Raw genomic sequence first — 10,829 nt, forward strand, 5'->3', positions numbered from 1 at the left:
GGGTATGTGTGGACAAACGAAACATTACCAAAACCATATGCACATCGCTGTAAATAGGATTAGTTTGTTTGTTCTCTAACGCCACACTCAGCAATATTCCAGCTTTATGATGGCGGTCTGTAAATAATCGACTCAGGAACAGACAATCCAGTGATTGATATCACGAGCATCGGTCTACGCAATTGGGAAACAATGATATGCACCCACCAAGTCAGCGAGCCTGACCACCCGATCCCGTTAGTCGTCGACAAACGCTAGCGCCTTTTACGGCAAGTATCGGTTGCTGAAACCTGTACTGACCCGGATTATCACGGGTGCTGTAAAGAAACAAATGCTGTCGGGAATAGGTCGGGAATCGAACCCGGGTCTTCGACATGACGAGAAAACGCTTTAACCACTAGCCTACCCGACCGCCTCTGTGATATTTAATAATTTTGCCGACTCTGTGTTAAGTCTGTCGAAATGAAATGTGTCACTCCCTTAATTGCACATTCTGCGTCATACAACAACATTGGCACTAACATATTGTAAGCAAAATGTACATCAGCTAATTACCGTGTGTCTGAGATAAAAATCACTTTGTTTTCGTTTGTCCACACTGCCAGTGAGTGAGGAAGTTAGTTGGGTTTAACGCCGCTTTGAACATTGTCAAGTTATATCACGGCGTGTCAGCTTAATGTGAGAGGAAAGCCCGAACTGATGTAGGCCTCAGACGTTAAGAACTTTGGTGAATACCCACGAGCACGGGTATGGTGCTGACAAACCTAGAAACATTATGGGAACGAACCGGAATTCGAACCCATGATCATACGTTACTGGCGTGCCCAAGGGACGCTACTCTGCTCAGCAAATAGCCGTGCCTGAGATGACAAGCCACCATTGCCTTCCACTTTTCAAAGAAAGTAGACAAAACTTCAGATTTGAAATAGTGCTACATCATGGATACCTAATATACTATTGTCTACATCGAGATAAATGGAATAAGTGTTTTTATTTAAATACGCACATAGGTACATGCACGATATCCAATTCTGAAACAAAGATTCTTGAGCTGAACTATAACAGTTAATACTGATGTTGAATTCATCGCCTGTGATGAAGGAATCTCATATGTTTCAGCATCAACGACTGCGGCAGTGTGTGTAGCAATGAGTTCTACATCGGTGCCACGCGGGTTCTCTGTGAATAGAATTGGCAAGTATCATGTATTCCGTCAATATTACTGTTACAACCTTGTGAGGATTCAAGGTTAGAACTGGTCCCCAGAAACCACCCGTTCCACGGAGCGATCGTAGCGTTACGACTATCGTAAGCCTATGTTAAAGTATCTTAACGCTACGATCGTTTGGTGGAACAGAGCCCTGGTCGTATCAGGCAGCCAAATCGATCGGGCGCGATCGGTCAGGCTCGCTGACTGGTTGATAGCGTCCCATCGTACCCCGGCGGCGTGGATTGTTGTTGTCAATATAATATTTTTCATACAACGATGAACAAAGTGTCCGCAGTTTTCTACTGGGCATTATTGTCATTTCAAAATAATCTTTTTTTAAAAACGTTTATACATTTTCTTACTCGTTTAAGTTTTCTACATAACTGTGTTTTAGATGTACAGTAAACTACGGTTATAACGAACACGCTTATAACGAACTGACCGATATAACGAATTTACCGATATAACGAACTTATTTTTTAGTGATGCATGTATGCTGTTTATATGCTTATAACGAACTACGGTTATAATGAACTAAAATTAGTGGTCCCTTTGAGTTCGTTATAACCGTAGTTGACTGTATATATTTGGACAAATTTATGCTGTGGAGTCAATCTAAGAGTGTGTATTTACATACGCCCTGTTTTGTTTTTACAGACGCTGAACTATTACAGTAAGGTATGATGTTTTCAGGCGATATTCCGTGCTTGCAACATCGATGCCAATACAGTGCTTCACCAGGAAGGATTTGATCTACCGGAAAGCAATATTATATACATAGACCGTTCCGACAGAGAAGACACATTGTACAATATCGGAGAAGACCCGTCGACCATAGCTGCTTCTTCATCTTTGTATCAGAAGATAGACGGTTGTAGGGGTAGTGATATGACAAGATTAGTATCTGTTCTTTCATTCTTTTGTCTACATGTGAGAAGCTTTGTTCAAAATACAATATTTTTTTTAAAGCAACACACATTACTCTATATTTATGATACTTATTTTTCTAAAAACATATTTTATTTTTAATTATTTTTTTCTGTTTTAAAGCGAAAAGATCATTGCTTATATCAAATGATTCTAACTTTTATAAAATAATTCTTCACATTTTTTTTCTTTTTTAAAGCCAAAACGCTGCTCTATTAAGATACTTATATTTAATTATTTATTTTTTAAATATTTCTTTGTTTTTTCTTAAAGCAAAAAAAACCCATTGCTCTATGTTTATGATAGTTATTGTTTTAAATGTGTTTAAGATGCAAAACCTACGACTAGACCTTTGGGGTAATTGAGGGATACAGGTTATGTTGATTTGTTGAATCCCTTGTATTTGTTTATAAGGTGGCAGCTTCTCTGAGGAACACATACTCCTCTGTGCCACCAAACCCAGGGTAGCCGTGTCTTACTTCACCGCTTGGATTTACACATTATACTACTCAAAACAAGTTAAAGAACACATATTTGTTCACATGAATACAGTTAGCCATGGCTGATGGGTGTTGCGACACACAACCTTCCTACTGTTGGTGTTGTTCTACTTCTTTTGCGCAGTATATATGTTTTACAAATTATGACTGATTATTGACTGTGTAAGCCAATTCCAATACAATCTTGTATTACCTGATATATTAAGTGTCGCGGGTCAATGTTATTCTCTAAACTAGCGTCAGACATCGGAATATATGTGTGATCGTGTAATTGCAAGAGGCATGCTCCCGTTGTGTGCGTCCCTGTGTTGTATTGGGTCTGGGGTAGCGAGAACAACGTGGCAAGGAACAATGAATCAACGAGTGTATAGAAAGTCCTGCGTTCATTTATCAAAAATGGCTGTTTCAGGCGAAATGTATTTAAATAGAAATAAAATAATAATTACAAATATAATTTATGCGTTCTGATTCTTTTCGTTTCCAGTCCAACTCTACGTAGTAGCCTACAGTTAACTGGAGAGGTCGGGTAGGCTAGTGGCTAAAGCGTTCGCTCGTCACGTAGAAGGCTTGTGTTCGATCCCCCTATGGGTAAAATGTGTGATGCTAATTTCTGGGGTATTGTTCAAAGGGGCGTTACACCATATTCGTTTACTCACAGATATCAGGGGGTATGGTGGCCCGGTCATCAAGGCACCTCAATTCGCTGTGAAGAGTTACGTCCCTTAGGTGGGCAAGAATCCGATGATCGGGGGTTTGAATCCCACATTCGCCTTCATTATGATTCAAAGTTTGTCAGCACTATTCCCGTGCTCGTGGGTTTCCAGGTAAACGTCTGAGATCTTCACCACAGGGGATTTTAAATGAGCTGACGTCCCTGATAAAACCGAAATACTAATCAGAGCGGCGCTAAACACAGTTCACTCACTCACACACTCTACAATGTAGAACAACATATTTATTTTGTCAGTGTTGAAACCCTGCCACTTGGGGCACCCCCAGTCGGATGCTGCACCAACAAGAACCAGGGTGCAGTGAAGAAGGGCTGGTCAAAAAGCCTGACAAACAAAACCAACAATTGCTAAAGTGTTTTTTCTATATTTGTCAACATAATCTCCCTATTTTTCAGTACCCTTCTCATATCGATAGAGACGCTTCTCAATTCCGGTCAGGAAGAAGTGTTGTGAAGCCACCCTGAAAAACCCATTCACGGCAGCTTTGGGGGAATCGTTGTCGTCATAGCGCTTTCAGCGAAAGTGTTCTTTCAGTTTAGGAAATAGGTGGAAATCACTTGGTGCCAGGTCTGGCGAGTATGGAGGGTGAGGAAGCTCTGAGGATGGTAATTTCTGTCACCCTGCATGGTGCCCGGTATTTCGGGATAAAACAAGGACTGGTTGGATCGGAGTCATGTTAAACTGTTGCATTGTATCACTGTGGACTAGCACTACAAAATTGGCATCAGTCCGGACTAGTGCAAGCAGACACACACAGACACACACAGACACACACAGACACACACGTACACGTACGCCGCTAACTCAACTATTATCTCAACTTATATCTGATTTGTACAAACATATTATGGATTCTATTTCATGCATGCATGTCGCTATATAATGCAATCATTTTCTCTTGAACGTGACGTTAACCCCACTTCACCTCACCTCACCTCACCTCACCGTATCTATACCCGAGCCTTTAGAATCCACTGAATGTACCCGTGTTCGCGGTCCCCACTGAGGTGGTCAAAGTACTCGAACTGTTCTTATGTTGGCATTCTGTGCATATTTAACAATCATACCTTCACGTTACGGAATTGAGAGGCATATCCACAATTACCATACAATAGTGTCACAGAGGATTGTGGAACGCCGAACAGGTCTGACATTATCTGATCCTTTTGTTGTCCTCAATGTGTTATTGTTTAATTATAAGATGCTAATCTAGTGGGTGTACTTCAATAAATTAAAGGTGGTCTTCCACAAGACTCGTCATGTTCAGTGTTGGGCGCTTCATCTGAACTCCAACAGTTTGAATTTACTACGGTTGTAACGAACTTAATTATAAGGGACCACTGATCTTAATTCGTAATAACCGCAATTCGTTATAAGTATATTTACAGTATATATAGAACCAATGTCTGGGACTAAAAAATAAGTTCGTTATATCGGCCAGTTCGTTATAAGCGTGTTTGTTATAAACGTAGTTTACTGAATTTTGGTTTCTCACTAAGTTCTTTTACGTACAGATTTCTGGGTGAACATGTTCTTTCAATCTGGGAACCGACACGTAACATAGGGCATTGGTATGACTATGGTATTAATATTGGTATGACTGTGTGATGAACTTTTGGGGATATTTCAGTCTGTATGTATCAGTAAAAGTGACCGCCTCCGTGGTCTAGTGGTAGAGCGTCCGCCCGGAGAGCGGAAGGTCCGGGGTTCGATCCCCGACCGCGTCATCCCAAAAGACGTTAAAAGATTGTACTTGTTGTTACCCTGTCTGGCGTTCGGCATTAAGGGGCTAAAACAAGGACTGGTCGGCTTGGAGTCAGTATACTGTGTCTGAGCGGGGTATTAATATTAAACTGCGACATGGTATCTCAGTGAGCTAGCACTATAAATCGGCATCAGTCCGGACTAGTACAAGCAGCTACACAAACACACACGTACATTCACGTCGCTATATAAGTGCAATAATCTTGGACGCGACGTTAAACCCCATTTCACCTCACCTCACATCAGTAAAAGTAATTTCATTCACTGTTTCAAAAGCTAATATTTTATTTCAACCTGTCTGCATTCACATCATCTAGCCGAGGGTCCCAAACAGCTTCTGCAGGTCCACAGGGAGTGCATTACTGTTGCAGCTGCACATTGGGCAGCCATCCGCTCCAGTAGCGAACCCGTTAGAACAGTACATCTCACACAGCACCGGGGGGCACTCTGAGGAGGAACAACAGTGTTAACACTCACACATAGATTTGGAGGAACTTCAACCAGATGTGACCAAATGTTGCCAAAGTGACCAAATATGACCAAGATCACAATGTGACAATAAGAAACAATGTGTCCTAATGTGTTCAAATGTGACCACTTACACCAAATGTCGTCAGTTCCAAATAAGGCTAAACGTGACCTATAAGACCAAATATTACCAACAAAACCAAATCTTACCAATACAACCAAATCGTACGAATAAGATCATACGTATACGTTACCAATAAGACCAAATGTTATCAATGAGGCCATATGTTACCAATAAAACGAAATCTTACCAATAAAACCAAATGTTACCAATAAGACAAAATGTTGTCAATGAGGCCATACGTTACCAATAAGACCAAATGTTATCAATGAGGCCAAATGTTACCAATAAGACCAAATGTTACCAATGAGGTCATATGTTACCAATAAAACCAAAGGTTACCGATAAGACCAAATGTTGCCAATAAGATGACCAATATTACCAATAATTGCCCCTCTGTTGACACCCGTCACAAACACATGCAAAGACAACCAAATTGTTCACCTGAATAGTTCACCAAATGGGACAGGTCAACATATGCAATTATTTGCACATCACTTTTGTCACTGATGTCTACGGGGTGGTCCGGTAGCCTAGAGGTTAAAGCGTTCGCTCGTCACGCCAATAACCCGGGTTCGATTCCCGACATGGGTACAATGTGTGAAGCCCATTTCTGGTTCCCCCGCCGTGATATTGCTGGAATATTGCTAAAAGCGGCGTAAAATAAAACTCATTCACTCACTCACTCACTGATGTCTACCATAAAACGTGTTCAAAGGACTTGAATGTTGTAACCATGATCAAATAACTTTTTAGCACCTGATTGGGTTCCCTCGGGGGTCAGGATGAATAGCCTCTTCAACCACAAAACTACGGAATACTGTGAGGGGCATTTCCATCTTCTCGCCTGCTGCAGTCTAGAACTTTGTAAAGAAGCCAGATATGCCTAAAGTGCAAGAAAGCGAGGATGGATAAAATTTCGCGTTCACGAAAATGTCGCATTTTCTTTTGAAAAGTTAATCACGCGAGAATGTTCCTTACAGTATTCCATATAAACATAATGGGAAGGCGTGTGGCTGCCACATGTAAATACATACTTGGTTCCGCGATGCTTCTTCCTTTGAGCACCACACTCAAACACATATACCCGCAGCCATTAAACGTGCAGTTTTTTCCTGCAGGACAAGGGTCCAGCTCGCCAATTCCCGGGGGCGAGCACGTATCAATACAGATGGGTTGACACCAGTGATCACACCCATCCATATTCCGGCAGGTCTGACCATCTGGGCAACCATTGGAGGTTCCAACGCCGACATGTGTACACCCCTGAATACAGATCCCCAACTGTCGCTTTAAAGGGACACCTTGTACCACTGCTGAAAATAGCCATGTGGTGACATTAAGTCTTTGTCAGATTAGTGGTGGTGGGTTTGCCGAGTGGATAAAGCGAAATTGTTCACATTAAAGTTAAACACGAACACTTTAGAGTTCATATATGACATTGTAATTTGTAAATCTGGAGATGAATGGACATGATGGTTTTACGTGTCCACTGAATAAGTGAGTGAGTCGGGTTCAACGCAGCTTCGAAAAGTATTCAGGTTATATCAGGACGGTGATCCCCGAGGCTCTGTAGGTCTCAGGTGGAATCTGTACCAACACAACCACCTGACATCCCATTCCACAAAGCGATCTTAGGGCACTAACACTGACGTACCACAGTCGTGGCGCTGAGGTCGCTTTGTGGAATGGCAAACTTTCAGACCACGACTCACAACGGCATACCTAAACACAAGCAGGTCCTCTCTCGTTAACATTTGAACCCTATCGATCATCTCTGGCATAGCAGAGTCCGACAGCGCCCCATACAACTGCAGACTGTGCCATGACTGGCACCGACACTACAGGGTGAGAGCGCCACCAGTCACCAAAGTCTGATTCGTACCCTCATACTTCCATTGACGCTTCTTGGTGCCAGGCGGTTCTTGACTCCCTGGGTTGACATACACATAATGACTGCAGACTTAAAATGTTGAAACATTAAAGTAATCATTGACCCACATTTGTCACATTTTCACCAAAAATACATTTGCGTTTCCTTTTGAATGTGAGGTGAATGAGTGAGTATGGTTTTACGCCGCTTTTAGCAATATTCTAGCCATATCACGGCGGGGGTTCACACATTGTACCCATATCGGGTATCAAACCCATGTCTTCGGCGTGACAGGCGAACGCTTTAACCACTAGGCTACCCGACCGCCCGAAGGTGAGGTGAAGTGAAATGAGGTTGAACGTCGCTTCCAAAGTTATTACTGTTATACAACGCGCATCCACGTGTGTGGTTTTGGCTTATTGTGCTAGTCCAGACTAATTTTATAGTGCTAGCACACAGGTTTAACATGAATATCCCACTCAGACATGAAAATAACACCGAGCTGGCAAGTGTTGTTTTAGCACCGAGCGCCAGAGGGGTAACAACAATTATCATCTTTTAACGTCTTTTGGTATGATGCGGCTGGGGATCGAACCCCCTACGTTTCTCTTTCCGGGTGGACGCTCTACCACTAGACCACAGAGGCCGTCCCTTTTGGTAGGAGAATGACGATGACAAAGACACACTACACTGATACTCCGAGGCCTACAGCTCGTACCTCGTACCACTCGTCTTTGTTAAAATGTATTTGAAACAACGATCTCTCTCCTTAACAACATGACGAACATATTGTACGTGTGTGTTCTGCACATACGTTTATCTTTAATGTACACATAAAAACACAAATTGAAAAAATATTCACGATGTTAAGAATAGCGACTGAGCAGCCTCAAGAGACAAAGTTCCAGTCACCCTAACTAGATGAGCCATGTGTTGACTCAGACGTATATGTTGCAGACATATATAAATACATACCAGCGCAGAGCCCCAACACAACTATTGCTGTAACCATCTTGAAGTGTTCACAGATGTAAAGGTGCTCTTCTATTTCAACCAAACCTAGGTGCAGGTGCGACAAGATAAGATAAGCCTGTGTCACAAGCTAGGCCAGATTGGATAATGTTCAAAACAAGCACCTGGTATCATCACTATTTCATAATGATACACAAACACATGCTCATGAAATAGTCATAATCAGACATTGGCCTCTGCTTACAGGGGAGATTTCTTCTGATTATGATTATAGAAAGGGCTGTGTCGCTTTTATGTTCCTGCAGTAAAAAGTATATACGTTATTAAAGCAGAAGTCAAGTGTGTGTGTGTGGGGGTGTTTGTGTGTGTGTGTGTGTGTGTGTGTGTGTGTGTGTGTGTGTGTGTGTGTGTGTGTGTGTGTGTGTGTGTGTGTGTGTGTGTGTGTGTGTGTGTGTGTGTGTGTGTGTGTGTGTGTGTGTGTTTTGAGTGTGTGTGTGTGTTTTGTGTGTGTGTGTGTGTGTGTGTGTGTTTGAGTATTGGCGGTGGTTGGGGATTTGGGGGAGGGAGTGATGACGATGAAATGTTAACTTCAGTGTGTTGGGCTTGGGGTTGGGGTGTGGTGGGTATAGTGACGTGAATTGGGGTACGGGCGGGGGTTGTTGTTTCGGAACAGACAATCAGATGACAGCGAATAATGATGAATTACTATTCATTTTAATAATATAATCGTATTACTTGGGGCTGAAGAAATTGGTATCCATGTGTTTCGAATCTCATAACACAATCATTATGGATGATGATGCTTTGGCTTCAATTGAAGAAAAAACTGATGTTTTGGCTTTGAGAAAATTAGAATTTGAGAGAGAAAAAACGGCTTAAAGAAATTGAGGCAGTGAACGAAAAGGAAAGAATTAGATTGGAAGCAGGAAGAAGAAAAGAGATTATATCGGCTTGAGGAAATCGAAGCTGAGAAGGAAAAATTGAGATCCGGAGCTGGAAAAGATATTAATCTTTCCAAGCAGATTAAACTAGTTCCGCCCTTCTCTGAGCGTGATGTGGAGAAGTTTTTCCTACATTTCGATAAGGTGGCTAACAGTTTGAAATGGCCGCAAGATCAGTGGACCATGTTGTTGCAGAGTGTGTTGAGGTGAAAAGCTCATGAAGATTATTCTGCATTACCTATTGATAGGAGGATAGGCTGACGTTTTGAAGGCTTATGAATTGGTTCCTGAAGTTTACAGACAGACGATTAGGTCTACGAAAGAAAAGCAACGAGTTTGCAAGGGAAAAGGAAACTCTGTTTGATAGGTGGTGTACTTCAAAAAATGTCAATGGTAATTTTGATAGTTTGAGACAGTTGGTTTTGTTGGAGTATTTTAACCGTGCCATGTGGGTATCAGCTTGTGTGACTCCGGATGGACTTAACCAAAACAAAATGATGCCACAACCATTATTGAGGAAGTCGAAGCCTACGTTGATAATGTAAGCAATAATGCCATGGACTAGGACGAACACCTGAAGAGGATCCGTGCATTATTCAATAGACTTAAGAGATTTCCTGGTATGCCTGGTTACTACCGTAAATTGTATCAAAATTTCTCACATTGGGTGGCCCCACTCACTTATTTGCTGGGCAAATTTGTTTGGGACAGCAATTGTACATGGCAGGCTGCTTTTAAATGAAAGCGATCCTCATGAATCCTCCTGTTCTCCAAGCACCAAACTTTGGAAAAAAAATTCCAATTGACAGAAGATGCTAGTGACATTGGTGCTGGAGCTGTCCTGTTGCAGGATGATGCATCAGGCTTTGATCATTCTGTTTGTTATTCTTGACGAACATTTGATAAACATCAGAGGAATTATTCCTCCTTTGAAAAAGGAAATGTTGCTCCATTGTTAGCCATGCAACATGTAGAAGATAACTCTGGGTCTACTTTGTTTCCTATTCAAGTATACACTCAACACAATCCACTGACATTTCGTCATAAAATGAAGAACAAGTACCAACTCCCGATGCTATGGAGCCCATCTTTACAAGCAGATTAAAGGCAAAGACAACGGGATTGCTGATGCATTGTCTCGAGTTGCTTGAATGTGGTCCGTTGTGACTGCAAACATGATTTGCATTCATGTTAACATTTCTCTTAATTATCATTTAATATTATCTACTGTACAAAGCAGTTTTTGTACTTTTATCAGTTAATTAACAAAGAAAGTTCTCTCTATGTTCAAACATTCTTTCTTTGAAAGGGGAGAGTGTTAA

At 41.7% G+C, this 10,829-nt stretch overlaps 2 protein-coding genes across 16 annotated transcripts in view; one reads left to right on the plus strand and one right to left on the minus strand.

Moving 5' to 3' along the window:
* The window catches only part of LOC124151613 (basic proline-rich protein-like), a 42,711-nt gene extending 39,626 nt beyond the window's left edge, over positions 1-3,085 (plus strand). For all 14 annotated transcript variants that reach the window (XM_046524151.2, XM_046524150.2, XM_046524154.2 and 11 more), the window contains 2 exons: positions 1,120-1,194; positions 1,868-3,085. In XM_046524151.2, the coding sequence (XP_046380107.2) occupies positions 1,120-1,189 (70 nt within the window). In that variant the 3' untranslated portion in view covers positions 1,190-1,194; positions 1,868-3,085. The remainder of the gene's footprint in view (positions 1-1,119; positions 1,195-1,867) is intronic.
* Positions 3,086-5,392: 2,307 nt separating this feature from the next.
* On the minus strand, positions 5,393-8,695 carry LOC124151598. Of its 2 annotated transcripts, none has more exons than XM_046524130.2 (3): positions 8,570-8,695; positions 6,759-7,037; positions 5,393-5,579 (listed from the first exon to the last, which is right to left on the minus strand). In XM_046524130.2, exons 1-3 carry the CDS (start codon positions 8,604-8,606, stop codon positions 5,446-5,448), a joined length of 450 nt encoding a protein of 149 aa, XP_046380086.2. In that variant the 5' UTR covers positions 8,607-8,695; the 3' UTR covers positions 5,393-5,445. The 2 variants fall into 2 exon arrangements, with proteins under 2 accessions (XP_046380086.2, XP_046380087.2); XM_046524131.2 differs by having other exon boundaries at positions 6,759-7,034; positions 8,570-8,671.
* Between the last annotated feature and the right edge of the window lie 2,134 nt (positions 8,696-10,829).

This window comes from Haliotis rufescens, unplaced genomic scaffold (genome assembly GCF_023055435.1).
Source record: "Haliotis rufescens isolate VD_foot unplaced genomic scaffold, xgHalRufe1.0.p SCAF_33, whole genome shotgun sequence".
Classification (NCBI taxonomy): domain Eukaryota; kingdom Metazoa; phylum Mollusca; class Gastropoda; order Lepetellida; family Haliotidae; genus Haliotis; species Haliotis rufescens.

What these genes read in the sequence shown, in the direction of transcription:
- LOC124151598 (XM_046524130.2), bottom strand. Translation starts at nt 8,606, where the DNA reads ATGGTTACAGCAATAGTTGTGTTGGGGCTCTGCGCTG. An exon ending in TGTGTTGGGGCTCTGCGCTG is followed by an intron (nt 7,038 to 8,569) that starts GTATGTATTTAT and finishes GGCTATTTTCAG; the next exon opens with CAGTGGTACAAGGTGTCCCT. An exon ending in AAGAAGCATCGCGGAACCAA is followed by an intron (nt 5,580 to 6,758) that starts GTATGTATTTAC and finishes GTTCCTCCTCAG; the next exon opens with AGTGCCCCCCGGTGCTGTGT.